Genomic DNA, 20,883 nt, shown 5'->3' with positions numbered 1-20,883 from the left:
AGTTTTTGCTCTCATAAGACAAACAAGTTACTTACCCTAAATGAAAACTCAAGGTTTTCTCCTCCCCAGACTTCCATTCCTGTATCATATGAACCAAGATAATCAAAATACTTCTTACTCACAGAAAACAATCCACCTGCCATGGTGGGAGACCTGTAAAAGAGAATAACAATTCTGAATTTAATTAAAAGAAAAAAAAAAAAAAAAAAGAATTTAAAAAACCCAACAGAATGAGTTAGAAATACATCATTTTCACTATCTGTTTTCTCATGCTTGAGGATACAAAGTAAGAGGCAGCCACTGATCAACTAAGTATTCCATTGCAAGAACATTTGCATTTGCTGTTTGGGTTTTGCTAACAAAACTGTATCAGAAACAAGTTTCAAATCATATTAAAACAAAAAACATCAATGAAATGTGAGAAGATAAACATTATGTGAGGATGGATTTTTGCAACTGTAATATCTTTGAGACTGACATTAAATGACTAGCCTTTTATTTCAAATTACAGAACATACACTTTCTGTGGTAGAATTATTTTATTCAGTACTGAAATTCTAAGTGCAGCATACTTGTAAACTTGTAAACTTTAGTTGTAAGTAAACACAAACCTGTGCTTTAGTAATTAATAACAATATTCCTGATTCCACTAATAACAAGTGGAAAAACTCTGAAATTACCTGATCAGAATTCAGTAATTATAGCCTCAGAGAGATTTTTTTTTTCCTTCAATGACGACCTATATTTTTTTAAATGGCTTACTATGTTTGACCAAAAAAAAAAGAATTAGAAACCAAAATTTGAACCATTCTGGCAGGGCAATGTTGATAGGGCACAAGACACACTTATCAACAGCACAGTTAAGGGATGAGCTCTCCGTAGGATGGTGTATGCATCCGTAAATAGAATTGAATCTGTTTAATATTGCTCCTAATTGTTTACAGCCTTAGAAAATGACCCTCTTTAAAGTGCCAACCACATTATGCTGGTTGGAATTAAATTCATCTAACACTATGAATTTTACTAAATTGCAATTGATGTAAGAATTAAAAAATGCTAGGTCTGCCATCACTTATTCTTAACATGTCAAAACTAATTTTACCAGCCATCTTTTTGAAGCAACACAGTCTTATACTGTCATACGTTGTTTCAAAGAATGGAAGGAGATGAAAAAGGACTCCATAAGCTGTCAAGCTCTTCTGCCTCACCCCTTCTCTAGTCCTTCCAAACAGTCAGTGATACCATTCTCTCAGCACTGCTGCATTCTCCAGATAACCATACCACTCAGCTCAGTCACTGGTCCACCTTGAAGTTATATCTCTCCTCATTTTCCCTTTGGCATTCCAAAGACAATTTCTTACTGTTGGGAAGCACCATATTTAAGCTTAGAGTTATTTGCTCTACTTGAGACTTTTTTTGGAATATGCGTATGAATGTAAGCTGAAAGGGTCTGATTTACTGTCTCACTTTTCCCATTAAAACAAACAAACAAACAGAAGCCTGTTTTCTCACAGCTGAGTATAAATTCATTAATATTAGTGAAGCACTGGGTATTATCACAATAAGTGTCCTAGAAAAGACTGGGGAAAATCAATCATTCTATATCTGTTGTAGGCTGTAAGATGACAAATTTTAAACAAAGGCAAGGATGTGACGTTAAAAATTCTCAAGAGGTGCTTCATTTCTCACAATGCACTGCTGAAATACAGCAACTTCTATGTCAAGTATAACAGACCTTCAGCTATCAGGATTTTGTTTACTATAAGTACCAATTTCCTAGAAGCACTCTTTGAACTTTCCTTACCTAACCCAAAATACAATACAGAGTGACGAATAACATCTATGGATTTCAACTCTTGCAAGCAGAATTAAAACCCACCATGATATTCACATGATATCTGGTGAGTAATTACAAAATGCGTAATTTCAAACTAAGTGGTAAGCGCTCATAATACATTTTTCCAGGTTCTGACACTTCCAATTGAAGTGAAAAGTACTCATAACATTCATAGTTTAAGAACAGGATGCATAAGAATTAACCTGATCACATCAATCTTGGACTTCCTTCGTTTCTGTTCTCTCTCAGGGGTAGTGTGCCATGTGAAGACCAATCTCCAGTCAAATCCACCAATCTGTGGCTCACCAGCATTTCCCAAGTACTCAAACGTGTTCCAATCAATAACATCAATAACAGGGCATACGACAGCTGATTCTTCTTCTGCGATCCTAGTGCGTTTAAAAGAAGAAATAAACACATTAGAAGAAAACGTACTAATGAAAGAAGCTTCCAGTAATTCCTTCTACTGCAAGATTCTCTCAAAAACTAGAGCAGTCAAGAAAAGAAAACAGTGGTCAACACCAAACCCAAAATTTCTCAACTCATGCTGCAATATAAGGAAAAAATGACTACAAGAATGATCTTTTTGTTGTTGTCGCTGTTGAGGATGCATTAGGATGGACTCGGGCATCTGGCAAGCATCGTTCTTCCTGGACAGTGGAAGTGTGATATGCCAGATGGCTTGTGGTTACATAGTCAGCACCTGGCTCAGCTGCCATATCCAACATCACAATCTCAACAAAAATGTGTTTTACTGGTAGCTGCCTCTGAGATATTTATAAAACAGAGAAGAAGAATGAAACAGGATTCCTGGATAAAAGGTGAAACTGTGTAATCTTTTGTCATGACCATTATCATTCTCCAGGGACAAGTAAGATGGCTCTGTGGCCCTCAAAATCAGTTTTTCTTATAACTATGATAATCTGCAAAAAGTTACACTAAACACTAGCACAGTGATTTAAAAAGATGCCATGAATTCAAAACAAACAAACAAAAAAACCTATATGATATTAGATCTCTAATAGTGAAAATATCAGGAACATGGCCTCAGAAAACCCTAACGCTACAAGACAATTAAAAGGATAAAATAGATAGTGCTGCAGAATGACACTGCTATCAGCAAGTCTAATCTAAAGATAGTTAAGATCTATATCACTACTAGGAACACATCAGAGTGGAGGACATTCCTTGCAAGCAGGCTTTGGCAAGAATATAAACTTCCTCCCATTTCTCAATATCATTCAGGGTTTTCCAAAATCCTTTCCAAAAGTATTTGCCCTTAAAAAACATAGGGAGATTCTTTGTCTCAAATTCTGGAAAGGACTCTTTTAGCACTACAATAGATCACTTTGAGCATACAAACTCAAGCTAAGGCTTTTCTCCTACATAACTCTTTACTAGTCTTCTCTACACTACTCTTAACTATCTCTGGTTAGTCCAATCGGAAAGTGGCTTGTTTGACTTTTGAGTCTTGTTTTAGTTCTGTATCTTCTGATTTACACATTCCACATAAGAAGAAAAAATGAACATGTTAGATGGTCAGACAAGTCTTGATGTATCCATCATTCAAGGGCAGTTTGTTTCCTACGGAAATGTGAAGCTTAAAATCTGCAGGCTGAAGAAGGGACTCTGTTACACTCAAGTCTCTGAAATTAGAGCAGCTTGTGGTGGTTAAATACAGCAGAGGACAGAAGTGGCTCCAGAGGGGTCTTGTCTGAGCTGAGAAAGACTTAAACAAGAAACGGTCCCTTCTTGTTGCCACTGGGAAAATACAACACAGCTGTTCTCTTTTTTAAAATCCCCCACTGAAGTGCTACTTGGCAGAGTGCACAAAAAGGCGTATACAAATATCATTATCTCCACTCACTTGCATAAAGGTTATGCACAAAGCAATGAGAAGGATATAAACATGGAGAAAAAACTCCCAAAAGTAACAGAGCTCAGTTGTTCTTAAAGAGGAGTGAAAAATAAGTATTTGGCACGATTGCAGTTGCAAAAAGAATCAGATAAGTGAAAAAACCATCACTTTTTGTGTTAACTAAGATTTAACCAGATTATGCAATGTAGAAACAGATTACAAATAGAGAGATGGCTGCACTGCAAAATTCAAACACTGACATTGCTTCCATACATTTCAGCCAGTACCATGAAAACAGCTTCTCAGAGATGGACATCTGCATCTAGAGCAAAAAGGGCACAGGTTCCAAGACACATGCAGAGCTAACTTCTTATAGAAGGCAGTGTATTGCACTCAGAATTACCTAAACTGTTTCTCAAGACTACCATCTAGTGGTTTGCAAGAAAAAAAAAAAAGACAGAATTGAATGCACTACTATATGCTGGTTTTTTTTGTTTGTTTGTTTGTTTTGGTTTGGTTTGGTTTGGTTTTTTAAGAGGGCAGTCATTAAAATCACGTTTATTCTTTGATTTTTATACTTCTGTCTTTCTTCACATTGTCTGTACTATTCAGTTAACCAAAATTCATCTGGAACGTACCTGTTGTGAAATTTAGATGAAAATAAGAATGAATACAACGATTTTAAGAAGAAAATAGTTATTCCAGATACAATTTCAAAAACAAAATGGGGTGTTCCTCTTGACAACCTTACTCTGTTTTTTGGTAGTGCTAGATTTTCTAGCCTTTCTCTGAGATCTGTGATATCTGAAAAGGCACCTTTACAGAATGCAAATCAGACCACTGACTTTGAGGAAAGAATTTTTTATTTATTCATTTTTAGATGTTTTTGAGAGAGTTGATTTCCTATGCTGTAGCTAAGCAATGAGTGACTGAGGTACTGAAATTGTTCAATATTGATGGGGCTGTGGGGTGATGCGGTGGGGCACTCCACTGGCTGAATATATAGTAGGAAAAGTACTCTTCGAAGTGTTCCTTGGCTACTGACTATGTGTGGGTAAGGCATAATGTAAGCACTTTTACCATAAAACTAGTATTCTGTATTCTTGGTTTTGTGGTGGTTTCTGTTTTTGCCATTTTTTCCCCAATCGTATTTATTATTAATGGAAGTTTTCTAAACTATGCAAATCTGTAATATAGATGAAAAACAACAGAAGTTCATATTACAGTATCCCAGCACAGATGGTGTGCTGACATAACATTAATTCCTCTCTACTCTATCTACCCCTGTGATACTTTGTATCACAACCAGTTTGAAAAGATGGCCTAGCTCATCTTCAGACAAGGAAGATGGAATTTATTGACTTCTCCTCCAATCTGCTTCTGTGTACCTTCTCCTGAAAAAAAAAAAAAAAAGATGACTCAGGGCCCACACCTTTTGAGATGACCTTCTTATCCACCACTCAAGCTGATATCCACATTTCTCAAGGCAGTTTCACAGCTAGGAGTGGACTCTCCTACTTGAAAACAAAGTTTTCACTTCTCTGAAGAAAAAAAAAAAGCAGCCTGGTCCACACAGAAAACAAACAAGCAAACAAACAAACTCTTCATGCTCCCGACTTATATTTTCTGTCTCTCTTCCAGGAGAAAAATACTTACATTTCCTGAGGGACCAGACTGTGATAACCTCTGATAAGTCTGTAAGAGTGACTTTTCCCCTGCAAAGTACCGGAACGTGACAAAATGACTCCTTTCCTTTTGCCACAGTACAAAGTCTGGATAGAATATAACTACCTTTCCAGAAGTGGTTCCAGCCAGCCCTCGTGGCATTCACAGTGGCAGTCCAGGAAGGTCAGAATGTCCCCTTTGGCTATAGAAGCCCCCAGCAGTCGAGCTCGAACCAGTCCTTCCCTCTTGTTCGCACGAATAAGACGCACCTTGCGTAAGCCAGCCACATAGTTCTCCAAAGGCTCCTTTAAATGGTCTATAATGACAACACAAAAACGTATATACAGTGCTGAAATGATTGTCTTATGGCATGTTAAAAGAGCATTTTTTTTGAGCATTACATGACATATATGGTGCTTTGCTGTCTACACAAAGAATAAGGATGGACAAAAATTGGTTACTTTTAAGAAATGGAATGCTTCATAGTTGCTCTGTTTCTCACTTCCAAATCGTTAATTTTGTCTCAAATGTGAAGGCTTTACCATATAAAGGTTTTATTCTTAACACCATTCACCTGTGATAGAAAATGACAGCATTGTTACATGTTCCATAATGCACATAGAAACAGACAACTTAGATGCTCCTTACTTTAACTGATGCCAGTACAACCTTGGAGCAACTGAAACATGCTCAAATGAGCACAGGTAGAATGCTCCAACAAAGCTGTAGTTATGCATATATTGAAGCATTCACATTACAACAAAGCAAACATGCCTGATTCAAAACTAAATTTGATTCAGAAGTTGAAATTTTCACCAGCTTCCAAAAGACAAAACACTTTCAAGCTAGATACCTCTGTTACAGAATTTCATGGTGTGTTACTAGAAGAGCAGAGCTTTTTCTCCAATAGACTAGATGACAAAACAAAAGTTATTATTCTTTGTACCTTTGTCACTGTAATCATCCACAAGGATAACTTCTTCTAAAAGTATATCTGGAGATGTCTCAAGAACACTATGAACAGTTCGCAGAAGCGTTGACCAAGCCTCATTATAGAAAGCTATCACAACTGAGGTTTTGGGCAGGCTGTAGTAATCATACTTCTTCTCTTTGCACCTGTAGGCAAGAGGACACCACTTAGTACAAGTGAAAAAACACTTGTCAATTTTCAGAAAACTATTATCAAATGAGTAGTTTGTGACTTTAGAAAAAGAATACCTACTGGAACTTAACAAAACTGTGAATACATGGAGTAGTCATGCAAATACCTTTAGAATCAACTATGACTAGAATTCTGCAACTCCCAAAATTACCTAAACAGAAAAGTAACAGGAGGCATTTTGGGCTGGTGTATGTGCAGTAGCTGTCTGTCCATAAAATTATTCCAAGTTCAGGAGTGAGCAGTGTGTAAAATATACCCCGCAGACTACAGAAAGAAGAAAAAAAAAAGAAAGAAAGAAAGAAAGAAAAAATAAAGGAGGGGAAAATAAAAACACAAAGTATGGTAAAACCAGCATAAATTACTGAGAACCTGTGTTTTGGAAAATAAAAGAAGCACCAGACAGTAAAAATGTAACTGTGAAGAAACAGTAACTTATAAAGAGAAAAAAAAAACAAACACCAATCATGTAACTATGAAATATGTACACTAAAGCATAATTTGGGAAGGCCACAGAACTGCCAAAATACAATAGTGAAATCACAGAAACACAGTTATAATAACGCATGGTTTTGGCTCTATGAAGAGCCTGCACGTTTGCAAACCCTTGGATTAAGTTCCAGAATGGATTTCCTATAAATATATACATATGAACTTCTCTAAATGAACGTAAGGATGCCAAGAGAATTTCAGATGAGCCAAGGATTCCCTTAGTCTGAAAGAATTTTAAAATAATGACAGTTTTTAGCATGGTTGTTCTTCTTTCCCTCAAGCACCGTATAAAGTTTTACTACCCCACAACAGAAGCAGTTTAGAGACCTGAAAGTCTTCCTACGCCTCCAGCTTACTGCCTGGAAGATGAGAGGGGCAGAACGACACATTTCTGTACAGCACCGGGTACCAACAGGTAAAACAGCATGCAGGGTATTCCTCCTATCAAGTCAGATTATCAGTAAGTTGTCCAAAACCCAATGAAGGGAAAAAGCAGAACTGACCAGGAACAAGTGTGACAGCAAAACCCACGAGTCCCATTTATGAGAGGCAAAATTCCTCAAAACACACAGACAGTGATATGAAAACTGCTTACCTTGAGAACAGTAAGACTACATTTACTGACTGCAGTGCTGCTGTGGTAGCAATAAAAAGAGACTTCTTATAGATTTATTTAAAGATTAGGTAGTATTTATTAATATCTGGGGTGTTGTAAGAGAATATGTCTGTATCTGGGTAAATATATCTAAAATTACAATTCTTAAGAGGGAAAATAAATAAATAAAAGCATGTAGAGTACTTTTGTAATAAATATCTGTCAATGAGGAAGTGAAGAGGAGAAATGATAATTGGGCGAAGGAGGAACACAGACGTGTGCTTCTCAAACATGACAGGAATGCTATGTAGCAGCATTCATTTTATATGAGATATGCACACATACACACACACACATACAGATACACACACTTACACAGTGAAGAAGAAAAGTGCTTATCTCCCCAGGCCATACCAGTGCTAAGACACACTGCACACAGAGAGCTGCATCACACTCATGGCTGATGACAGAAGTCGTTTATTTTGCCAAATGTTCATGGAGTAACGTTTTAATTATTATTACTTTTTCCCCCCTCTAAAAGCAATACAGAAAAACCAACTACATGAATCCAATTTTAGAACTCCATATTTTCTTTAGCCGACTGTAAAGCAATTATGCTCATTATTGCCAGGAAAAAAAAAAAAAAAAAAGAAAGAAAGAAAGAAAGAAAGAAAGAAAGAAAGAAAGAAAGAAAGAAAGAAAGAAAGAAAGAAAGAAAGAAAGAAAGAAAGAAAGAAAGAAAGAAAGAAAGAAAGAAAGAAAGAAAGAAAGAAAGAAAGAAAGAAAGAAAGAAAGAAAGAAAGAAAGAAAGAAAGAAAGAAAGAAAGAAAGAAAGAAAGAAAGAAGATCTTGTTATATATCTCAATCACTTGTGCTAGGCAATTTCAGTTCATTTCTGGATGGAAACAGCATCATTACCTACTCATTTTAGAAAACTTAAGGAAAGAAAAAATAAATAAGAGAAAACCTCCAGGGAAGTTTTCTCTGGAAAACATCTCAAAAAGATTCAGGGAATATTAAAGTTTCACTCCCTTATGTGAAAAGGGAAAAGAAATCCAAAAGGTCTAAAGAAGCTTATAAGCCTAATTATAGATTAAAGACTTCAATGAATTTGCCTGAAAATCACATGCTGGAGACAGGAAACATAATCTGGCAGAGAACAAAGCAGTCCCCAGACTGCTCCTGATTCATCATGCACTGCTGCCTCCTTCATCAAGTGTTATCGAGGCTGTGGAAAGAAGTCAGCCTCTTATGGAACAGACCAGAGCCAGTATTTCTCAGGTTTCTGAAGTCAAGAAAGAGGCTAAAAGGAAAAGCATTGTGTCAAGAAGAGCTAATTGTTATCAGCATTGTGAGGAGGAGAGCTGGCTCCTTAGGCTGCCTGTGCCTGCTCTCCATACCCCTAACAAGAATGCCTTCATCACCTGTTGGCATATTCCAACATGCAGAGCACTATTAAGTTCAGCTTCTTAGCACTTTACGTTTATCTGTGGGGAAAAAAACTGATCACCACATATGCAGTAAAAAAAGAAGAAAAATCATCATTCAGCTACTATGCAAATTTGCACGTTCACCTTGTATTTCCAAGACACATACCTATTGCTAGCTTACTACTAAACTGCTAGTAGCCTCAAACAATTGCTAAAATGAAGTGCTCTTTTCCTTATGTTTCTATATTAAAAGAAATTTCAGAGAGTTTTGCTCAGACTTAGAAAATTATGCCATTGCAAAGATCACAAATCTAAAGCATTTAAATCCTGGAAAAAATACTGAGGTAAGAAAACCACTGTAATTCTTTAAACAGGATGCACACCTACAGTAAACACTGACACCTAATGAGAAAAAGAAGCTTAAGAAAGAAAAGACTACAGAAAGGAAACCCAATGTCAAAACTAGTCATATTTTCCCTTTCCCAAAGCCAACTTGCAGCAGAACCATCTTCACAGTGCATTTTCTGTATTCATCCTTGCAAGCTTCCAGATGTATTTTTATTCCCCATGTGTCACCCAAGTATCCAAGCATCTATTTTCTACATGAATCATTTCACTCCTACTTTGGGTTATTGAGAAAAACAAACCCAAGTCAGTTACAATATGTCATTAAAATGACAGGGATGATATAAACTGGTGACAGCAGTTCAGAAATATGTTTTTGCAGCTAGAGAATGTATATTTATACTATCTATATTGCAAGCTGCTTTCAGTTCCTGACTAAGACCAGTGTTAGTGCCACCCCTGAATGCCCAGCACTGAATTTACCCAGGACAAGTGCTGTGATAGGAGCAGATTCATCATGCCTCACAGCAGCCAACTGAAGGCCCAGTGCTGTCCTTTAGCTAGCTGTGTGTGTCTACAAAGACAATTCCTCTCACCTTTCTTAGGATATATATCCAGGGTAGATAAACAGGCCTTTGTAGGCCTACACCTCTCCTCTGTCAATAAAGGTTTAATCGCAGGGCAAATGCTTCAATTTCCATGGCTAAAGTTAAGGGAAACTATCCACAGATCCTACTGCTGGCTGGTACACCACCCAGAACATAGTTGTCACAGCTACCAAACAGTTCATAGAAACACCCTGTAGGTATAAAGGAATGAGTTGCTTGTAAATCTAACATTTCAAAGCATGGAAAATAAGCACAGTAGGTCTGTCATTAATACAATAGGCGTCCAACACATTACACAACTACTCTCATTACCTTATTCAACTACAGGGATTTGATTTTGCTTATACTTACACAGATAAGCACTACATATATACATATATTTAAAAACCCAATAAAATTTGAAAAGTGTGTATATGACAGGGTATTGCTTCTGGAAAGCAAATGTCTCTTAGTCAAGCTGATTTTGAATATATATATATATATATATACACACAATGTGTCATATATATATATACAATATATATGCATTGTATATATATATGACACCTGGATCAACCACTGAGAAAAAAAAATAATGTAAATTCTAATGGTACTCAGTCATGAAATATTATATTCCTAGATTGGACGAGAGAGAGGATAATGCTGGCACACATCTTTCGTTCAGCAAGCACAAACTTAAAACCACATTCCCTGTCTTCTACATCTCCTGGATCTTTCCTTACTGCATCTACTCAAACATCTAACTTCCCCAAATGAAACCCAAAACTACACAAGAAAAGATTCATCACCATACATCAAAGGTCTCGTGAGGTTTGGGCTTTATCTTTCTGCATCTGAAATTTACAGTCTAATTGAGACTGTGAGGCTGACGGGTTTAATAATTTAACCTTGGCATCTACTACGCTACAGATTTTTCTGTTAGTAAGCATTGCCACAGGTTATTTATTAGAAACTAAAGGGACATCAGGCAGGAAATTCCTAAACAAAATTCAATGGGCTATTTTGGAGAACATTTGTGTCAATTAACATAATTACTCAATTTATTTCAGTGTAAGGAGCTGTTCTCAGAGATGCGTATCTATAAGCAGGGAGAGAGAGCATGGATGTGTGTACAGCAGGCACGCTGCCATGACTTAAGTAGGGCTGCTGACACGCTTTGGTGCAAGACATTTCCAAATGTTATGTTCTACATTACCAGCTACTCATATTTTAAGCAATAGATAAATAAATAAATAAAGTAACTGAAAGTTTTCAGCAATTTGTTAGGAATACAACCAGCTCACCGATTGTTTTGGATTTGCAGTGATACACTTCTTTGTGAGAACTGACAGACTTAAACATTTTGTAAAGGAAAAAAAAAAAAAAATAGAAGTTGTGCAGTGAAAATCAAGATGTTGCAATTATTCTCAGCTCGCTGCACTAATACAACCCTTCTAGACTGCTGACATTTAATTTTTATTTATTTATTTATTAACGCTTAATATGAATGCCCAAAACCATAGGGAAGCTCAAGATTCTTCAGTTGCTCACAAGAAGTTCCTAATTTGAACATGGTTAAGCTGTGGAATTAAAGGGTGATGCCCATTTAGTGAGAGGTGTGCTCAAAAGCAGCACTTTGAGGGCTATGAGAATATATAGGTGATCTGAATCTATGGCAACAGCTCTGGGCATTCAAATCTGCTTTTATCTTCCACTCCATTATCTTCCACTCCATAAACTGCAGAGGTACTGATGTAATAGCTTGCCAAGACAAAATGCCTCCCAGAGGCAGAGGACTAAGCCATGCTGGGGCCTTGCTCTCCCTCTCTCTTCCCTTCAGCCATGAGAACCTCAAGCTACTCGGCATACCACAAAGTGCAGCTCTGCTTTCTAAGCCAACTTGTGCTGCTACTGAGGTGACTGTGATCTCCTCCAGGATGAACCTGTGCTTGAGTGGCCCTTCCTTGCTCCTTCTTATGTGAGTACAATCTATGGATAAAATCTATAAGCCCAAAGCCACATAGCTCTATTAAATCAAAATCCCAAATGTGCAAGTGCAATGTTTCCAATGCAATTAAAGAATATAAATCAGGTTACTTTTATCTCCTCCAAACATCACCCAACTTTTCATCCTAATTTATTTTCTCGGTTGAAAGTACCTCAAAGGAAGTGTCAGTTCTGCTTAAAAACTAAGAAGCCTAAAGGCCTTATCCAAGCAAGGAATGTAAAGACTACATTTGATTCTGCACAACTTTGCACACCTTATGGAAGGTGTGTCTTGCTCTGCTAAGCAAAGCAGAGAGCACAAGCTGATGATAACTGCCAGGACAGAGCAAGGCTGAAGTGAGTTAAAAGGACAAACCACAGGCAGAGGCCAGAATATCACCTGCTTCCCCTCTGGAACAAACCACAATGTAAAGAGCCCCTCTCTCACATTCAAAAATTTACTTTTAGGGGAAACCTGTGATTTCATACACCTACATTGAAAAAAAAAATAGCATTTCTTTTAGGTGTGTAATTTGATTCCAAGCAAGAAAATTATTTTGCAAGGTAATACAGTAGCTGAAAGTCATTTTAACCATCACCAGCAGCAGGGTGTGGATGCACCTGGACTTCTGAGACACAGTGTGCAGTGAAATCACTGTTAGAAAAAAACAGAGAAGAAAAAACATCCTTTGTGCTTAACTGTCACTGATCTGGAAACCGCATCACATTAAAACAAAACCAACTCAAACCAAGCAGTCATCTAGAGGTCAGAGGAAGCTGAGGAACTCTGTAAGAAGCTGCAAAGGAAAACAGTCAAGCAATAACACTGTGATTTCTACTGGAAAATGTGGGAGGGTGACCGTTAAATAAAAGCAAAATGATAAAGGGTCCCTTCCAACCCAAACCATTCTATGATTCTATAAAGAAAACATGCATGTGTGTAGGGAAGATAGGAAACAGTATTTCAAAAACAGTAAAATATACAAGAATACCAAAGCATGTCTATACTAAAATACCAAAGCATGCATGGAAGCATCCCTGTGTTCTGTATTGCTACAAAACACAAGCCTGCTGATTTAAAACAAACAAACAAACAAAACAGTAATGCTGCAGATGTATTACTCCTCCACAAAACCGCAGGAGGAAGGAATGAGTAATCCCAGTCACACACTGTTGTGTGGGTCCAAACCTATTTACAAATGTGAAGAATCCCGCAAACTAATGATAAAGTAATAACCAGAAGGTATCATACCAACGTAGTTAAATGGAATTATAATTTATGTAGCTACTTGTTACCAAGTATTATACCTTCCAAAAAAACTCGGGGGAAAAAAAGAAACAAAACAACCACCAAAATAATGACCACAGTGTTATGAAGAAAGTAAGAGCATAGACAGCTGCACGTGTTTTATGCAAAACATTTGCCTGTTTGTAGAAGTATTGTCTGTTTGGACTCTGCTCAGCTGTAAAGCATGAACATATCTACAGCAAACGAAGCCTGAGTGCAAATACTGCATGCACAGGGAAGGAGCTTGCAAGCGAGCTCATACTTCTGCAGATAAGCATGCCAAGGAGTTCACTTTCAGTGCTGTAAAATGGGATTGCTGTTTCTTATCTGTCACCTAAAGATACTGGAAAATGTAGAAAGCTTATGGAAGCAGCTAAGGTGCTGGAGGGAAAAGCCCAGGCTGCTACTACAGCAAGTAAATGAGGCTCCTAGAAATAGCAGCTCGCCCACCGCACACAGATGCTGTCACCTCATAGAATCACTAAGGTTGGAAAAGACCTCCAGGATCACCTAGCCCAACCATCAACCCACCACCATAACACCCGCTAAAACATGTCCCTCAGTGCCAGATCTACCCAGAGCAGAAGAGGGAGAAAAGTCAGACTCAAGGATTGCTCTCAGAATTTGCTAGCAAGATGGACAGCCAATGGAATTGGGTATTTACAGCAGGGCAAACAATACAAAACACAATACCAAGATAGATTGTGTGAGACTCATATTCAAATCCAAGAATAGGCAGAAGAAGCAGTTTTCAAAGTCAGAAAAATCTTAGCATAAAACTGTTGCTCTAAACTCAGGGATAGCATAGAATCATGGAATCATAGAATGGTTTGGGTTGGAAGGGACCTTTAAGATCATCCAGTTCAAGCCCCCCTGTTACAGGCCAGGACACCTTCCTCTAAACCAGGTTGCTCAAAACCCCATCCAGCCTGGCCTTCAATGCTTCCAGGGAGGGGGCATTCACAACCTCTTTGGGCAATGTGTTCCAGTGTCTCACCACCCTCACAGTAAATAATTTCTTCCTAATATCTGATCTAAATCTACCCTCTTACAGTTTAAAGCCATTTCCCCTCATCCTATCACTACCTGCCCTTATAAAAAGTCTCTCCTCAGCTTTCCTGTTGGCACCTTCAGGCACTGGAAGGCCACTATAAGTTCCCCTCAGAGCCTTCTTTTATGCAGGTTGAACTACCCCAGCTCTCTCAGCCTGTCCTCACAGGGGAGGTGCGCCAGCCCCCTGATCATCTTCATGGCCCCCTCTGGACTTGCTCCAACAGCTCCATGACCTAAAGACACAAAGAGCAATAGTGATAGAGGAAGCTATCTGTGTATTTAAGCACATATACATACATACTTAAAATAAGCCTTCTCTCCAAAACACAGAGTCGTGAAATAAAAAATGAAACTATATTTTTTTATTTTTTTATTTTTAATAGCTGACAATTATTATGTAGACTGTTTCCATTGTTTGGGGTTCTGTGGTAACTCAAAATCATTTGCCAAGTAAGGAGAGATAGAAAATACAACTCCATCAGTTTGTGAGGACAGGACGAATGAGGCCCAAGAGCTTATTCAGGCTTCCACCATGAATGACAGCATGAAGTGCCAAGTATGTAAAAAATACTGAGTCAGCACAAAAGTTCCTCTCCCTGCCTTCCTCCTTTTGTAACCACAGTCAGACAAAATAAAGCTGGTGTGATTTCAAAGAAAGCATCTCTGAAATGAATGAGCAAAACACCCCTATCATGAGAAGTACAGCCCTCCTCCTCCAAAAAAGGTAGAGTGTCTAAAATCATGAACAATCCTTAATAACAGTTCTGACTTAAATTGAACCTCAGCAGACAGAATGGAAATGTATTTTTCATTCATTGCATGAGGTTGCCCAAGAGACTCCATAAATTGCCTACTCAATCCATCCCGCAGACCCTCAGCCCAGCTTGCAGGAGAAGCCCTGAAGGAACATATATGGCCAGTAGGGAGGCTGAGTGGCTGCAGACAAAACACACCATCCTGAGCCCATTCTTCTGCATCCACAGGGGGCCTCAGAAACTCAGTACCCTACAAGATGCTTGTCATTTTTTCATTTTTCACATGTACAAAAACGTAAGAAATGAAGGATTGATGTTTGGAAGAAAATCTGTCACATCTAGATAATATGATGACTGGGAAAAATATTTATCGTGGCCCTGAAGAAGTGCCCAGTGAGGCTATTAACTACTCAGCCTTGGAGACCTTCCAAATTGGACCTAACAAGGAAGACTTGCAGCAACACACTCTGATGCTTAAGTTGAAGGACCTCTGAAGAGTTCAATCAAACCTGTTTCTCCATAGTCCTATGACATATTTAGCTCCTAGCCTTTCTACAAATTGTACACCCTTATTCACAACACTTTAACCAAAAGAGTACTTTTTCATAGGTTAATTTTTACATATACACATGCATATACATACGTGCATATACTTATAGTTCTATTTGTCAATAGAATTAAAAAGCTTCCGCATGATGAAAGACAGTATTATCAGATACTGATTAAAAGCCAAGACAGTAAAAGGAAGCAGCAACTGTCTAAAGGAAATGACGGAAGTTGTCACATTCTTCAGGTCTGTAATTAAAGAGAAAAAGTATCAGTTCTCAGACTAATGTATTACAGTACTCTGTGAAAACAAAGACTAAAGATATGAGTACTTACATTGGCAAGGATATATTAGTATGAAAGTTTCTTCAGCGTGAGATGTTTTTATAATAAAGTACACACCGTCTGATATAATTCATAATCAAATATGACATTATTTTGAGAGCTAAACTCAGACCATATTCTTCTTCCTGCTCATGACTGCCAAACAACAAGAAACACCTCCATAGCTCCCTTACATCTCTTATCAGTAACTACTGCCACACTTCTGGTCCGACAGCCAGACCAAGATCTACAACATACAGCAGTAGGGAAAACTTGTGTCATCTGTTTCTGAGAAAGTAAAACCTTGTAACCACAATGTTGCAGAGTAGGTTAAAGGCTTACTAGTTTAGATATTCTCAGTCTTCAAGCCAAAATTCAATGTGGTAGCGCCCTCAAAATGGGTCACTGATGAATGTGGAAAGATATTAAAGTTAAAATGAGAAGAGGGGCATGCAAGGGTTGTTGCCTATCTTTACTCCCAATTCTTTCCATCCTCCAATTTTTCTTGGATCTACATTTCAGGACTTGCCTTGCACACATAAAAATGTGCTGGTCAGACCAAAAAGGCAACAGTATAGTATCTGTTAATAACTGATGAATCCTTGATTTGAACTCTACAGCTGATGGACTTCCTTATACTTCGCAGCACATGGATTCATGGAGCAAGGTGGTAGCTCAAGGTGCTTCATCCTCCTCATGCACCAAGCTAATAGTGTCATGGCTCAGCAACAGGCACCCCCTCAGCCCTCTGTTCTTTATCAGTTTCTAAACAACAAGCTTAGAAGAGGCCCAAGCCTTACTAGCACACAGTTCTCTGCCTCTCCTCTGAGAGGCACTAAAATAAAAAAAAAGCATATCACCATAGCAAGATCCAACTGCCTTCTTACATTATTTCAAGAATCTGCCCCCTCTATCTACATCATCCCTCACTCAACAATAGCAATCCTCTGTTTCCTCCAGCAGAGGGTCTGGGAGAAATCACAGTGATTTCTTAAAATGACTTAAACTCTTCCTGTAAGAACACAACTAAAGCCTCTGTAAATGCTATAATCCATTCTATAGACTACTTCCTTCTGAGGGGACAGTATGAGCACAGTTGAGCTAGCTAAGGTAAACAAGCCTGTGACAGTTACAGTAAAGAGGCCTTGCATTCACTCTGCAATTTTTTGTTACTTTAAGATACGTGTTCGAGATTGAACACGTCTAAGTAGAACTGGGTGAGCAGCTGTCCAAGACACACAAACAAGAAAGAAATTTATGGCAGAGACAAGGCTATGCCTTCTCCCCAGTTTCCTGTGACCACATGAGCCTGCTGCAAAGAAACCAATTGGCTTTGGCTGAGGTGGAATGGACTTGAGCTGGTAGTAACTGCAGCCTTGTTCCCTCTGGTTGAAGGCACATACTCTAGTTTGTCCCCTCTTCTCTTGGTTTAAGGCTGTCCTTCTCATCAGCTGTCTACTTTACAGGATAAGCCACGTCAATGTAAACCTCTGAACCAAACACAGCATTTGCATAGGCCAGAACCAACCATACAGCCAAACCTTCTGTGCCACCTTCACGACTGCACCAAACTGGTTTGCCAACTCAAACCATCAGCTGGTATCTAATCCTTATATTAAAACTGCTGGTGGTATTATCTATGATAAATTGTCCCAACAGTTGATTATCCAGGAACAAAGAAAGTGTGAAGTAAGATGGACTTGCAGCATCTCTTTCAGCACTTAGATGTCACGAAACAGCAGCACAATCCCAGAAAATATGTACCTGAACCTTCTTTGTGACAGAACAGCCCAATGCACATTGTGTGGCGTGATACTTGAGTGCAGTGCGAAGCTGAATTCTGGGAAGTACAGTATTTGTAGAGCTGGGAGTGGCTGGAAAAGTACACTGAATACAGTGACCTAACCGGGGGACAACCGGGATCGGCGCGGTGCCATAGGGAAAGGCTGACACCACACTGCAAAGGAAATCAGCCTCTCCTGGGCTTTGCCATGGCCAGCGCCGCGCTCTCTTCTGGCTTTGGGAAGAGCGCAGCAGCACAAGCACTGACAGCTTCCAGTCTACGAGCAACGCGGCGCTTTTAAAGCGCTCCGCGGAGTAAAACGATACTACACCAACAGCTCTAGCGTTTTCGAGGGCTGTGCCCCTCTGATTGCCACCACCGGGCACCTGCCGGCCCAGGGGCAGCCGCCGCACCGAGCTGTGCCGTTCCGGACTGGCTGGGCTCAGCTCCCCGCCCCGCCTCTCAGCTCCCGGCGGTACTCACAACGGGTGCCAGCGCTCGGGCAGGCGGCGGTGCAGCGAGATGCGGTCGCTCAGGTAGATGTTGATCTGGTGCCGTCGGATGCTCTCCTCCTGGCGGAGCTTCTCCGCTGGGCTCAGCTCCAGCCGCACCGCCCGGCCCAACTCGCCCAGCGCCCCCGGCTCCGGGTCGGGCTTAGCGTACACCGGCTTCCGCAGCTGTTCGGCGTCGGCGGGCGGAGGGGGTGGCGGCGGAGCTCCGCGGGCAGCGCGGCGGGGCGAGGGGCCGTGTCGCCAGGCAAGGAAGCCGATGCCGGCCAGCAGCCCCAGCACCAGCAGCACGCCCCCGCCGCGGGAGCCCCGGCCCCGCTTGCCCCAGCACATCCCTCGGCCGACAAAGCCGGCCATGCCGAGCAGGTTGCGAGGCAGCAGGCGGGGCCGGCAAAGCGCTCTGCCGGCCACGGGCGCAGGCACGCCTTCGCTTCGGGCGAACTCGGCCAAGTTTTCGCGAACCTGCACAAGCCACGCAACTCAGCCGGCGCCAACTCTCCGCCTCGCCAGGAAACCCGCCCGGCTCCGCCGCCCGCGGCTCCTCCCTCCTCTCCTCCCCGCCCCGCCGCCGGCCGACCCGCAGGGTAGGGAAACGTGGCGGCTGGGGGCCGTGGGGCGGGCGGAGCTGCTCCCGGAGTAAGGCCTCGCCTCGAGCTACGCTTGGTGGGGCAAGTGAAGCCTAAATGTATTATCCCCATAACGGGCAGGGTGTTTCATGACTTGACACAGCTCCTTCTGCATGAAGGAAAAGCATCTGGAGGTGTTAATTGACAGCTGACATGAGTCAGCAGTGTGCCCAGGTGGCCAAGAAGTCCAGTGGCATCCTGGGTTGTGTCGGGAATAGCGCAGCCAGGAGGAGCAGGGAGGTGATCATCCCTCTGTACTCAGCTCTGGTGAGGCTACACCTCAGTACTGTGTTCAGTTCTGAGCCCCTCACCGCAACAATGACGCTGAGACCCTGGAGGACAGCAAAGCAGTAAGAAGCCTGGAGTGCATGTCTTGTGGGGAATAGCTGAGAAAACCAGGGTTGTTCAGTCTCAGGAGAGCATGTAGTGGTGAGGCAGTGACACAGGCTGCCCAGGGTTGTAGAGTCAGTTGTAGAGTCAGTGTCCCTAAAGGACATGGGACGTGTGGATGAGGCACTGGGGGATGTGGTTAGTGGGCATGAAGGGGATGGGTCGATGGTTAGTTTAGATGAACTTAGAGATCTGACCTTAATGACTCTGATCCTAAAAAAGCAACTGTGGTATTTAGTTTCAACTTTGCAATGGATTTTATGCTTAACAAATCAGCTGTGCTCATTTTTTCACTTCACCCCTTAACGGCATTCAGCCCTCCTTCTCTAAACTTAGGATGCTGGGGCCATGAGGTTATATAAGAACATATGGTTTTGTTGTTGAAAAAACACATAAGCATAATATAAGTGATGAATTTCCTCTCTCAAGAGTGGCAGGAAGCTGAAACGAAGGTTTTGAAGTGCCCCAAAGCGGTGGCTGTCTTCAGTTTGTGGAGGCCTATGGAGATCAGCCATGCCAGGACTGGTCATATCCAGCGGAACAGAGTTTAACCAGCCCTGTGAGGTGTGATCAACAGAACTGCAGCTTTCTGTGTTGTGCTGAGGGAGGAGAAAACCTGGCTGCTACTAAGCAGGGTGACAGCATGCCGTTATAAGCTGTTTTGGATTTTAGGAGCTAATAAATATTACCTGTGACAACAAACACTGAGTTTGTCAAGTACTGTTGGAGACCTTGCTCTGGGAACGAGGATGCTGAATAACAATGAGTCATCCCAGTGCTGGCAGACTACCAGAAACCAAGGAGTTTAGGTGGATTTGCAGATGAGTATGTGTGTGTATAGACATAATTTAGTATTTTCATATTTAGCAATACAGTTAATCTAGTACAGATATACATACATAAAATCTTGTTTCAAAACATATGCACATGTTGGAATGACTTAATGGTAGTGATGTATATGTGTGTAAAAATGTTTTGCATCCAACTATTAACTACCAACATGCTGGACACTAGAACATATGTTGTTTATAAAGGAAGACATATCTAGCAAGATGGTTGGGTAGCACCAGTGACTGCATGCCCAGCAATTGTACTTTCTTGTTGCCTGCCAGTCTTTCTGAACAAAGGCAGCCTTAGTATTAAGGTTACAGAAGTGATTCCTTTGCTTCTAGGTGGTGGAAGTATAAAGCCTAAAGGTGCAGCCCACATTTGTAAATTGAGAAGATATGGATTTGAAGGGTAGACTATTTAGTGGATAAGGAATTAGATGGATGTTCACAACATGGATGTTCAGAAGACTAGTATGGGGAGTCCCCTGGGATTCAGTCTTAGAGAGTAAAGGGGTCCAAGATGTCTGGTTGCTCTTCAAGAAGGAAGTCTTAAAAGTGCAGGAGCAGGCTGTCTCCCTGAGCCACAAATGAGCTGGCAGGTGAGAAGACTGGCGTGGATGAATAGGGAGCTATTCTTGAGGCTCTGTGAGAAAAAGAGAATCTGCCTCCTGTGGAAGAAGGGACAGACAACTCGACTCAGAAAGAGTGCAGAGAAGTTGTTAAGATGTGTAGAGAGAAAATCAGAAAGGCAGCAGTCCAGCTTGAACTCAACTTGGCCGCTGGGGTAAAAAGGAACAAGAAACTCTTTTACAGATATATCAACTG

The 20,883-nt window shown here is 40.6% G+C and overlaps 1 protein-coding gene across 1 annotated transcript in view; it reads right to left on the bottom strand.

The window, feature by feature from the left end:
* Positions 1-19,907, bottom strand: part of GALNT12 (polypeptide N-acetylgalactosaminyltransferase 12) — a 42,636-nt gene extending 22,729 nt beyond the window's left edge. Inside the window, exons 1-5 of the mRNA XM_015854243.3 lie at positions 18,187-19,907; positions 6,307-6,476; positions 5,487-5,676; positions 2,041-2,226; positions 36-153 (exon numbers count right to left, since the gene is read on the bottom strand). Of these exons, the coding sequence (XP_015709729.2) occupies positions 36-153; positions 2,041-2,226; positions 5,487-5,676; positions 6,307-6,476; positions 18,187-18,569 (1,047 nt within the window). The 5' untranslated portion in view covers positions 18,570-19,907. The remainder of the gene's footprint in view (positions 1-35; positions 154-2,040; positions 2,227-5,486; positions 5,677-6,306; positions 6,477-18,186) is intronic.
* Between the last annotated feature and the right edge of the window lie 976 nt (positions 19,908-20,883).

The sequence above is a fragment of the Coturnix japonica genome, chromosome 2 (assembly GCF_054131305.1).
Source record: "Coturnix japonica strain WE chromosome 2, WE-NBRP24, whole genome shotgun sequence".
NCBI lineage: Eukaryota > Metazoa > Chordata > Aves > Galliformes > Phasianidae > Coturnix > Coturnix japonica.
This window is presented reverse-complemented; position numbering and strand designations above follow the sequence as displayed.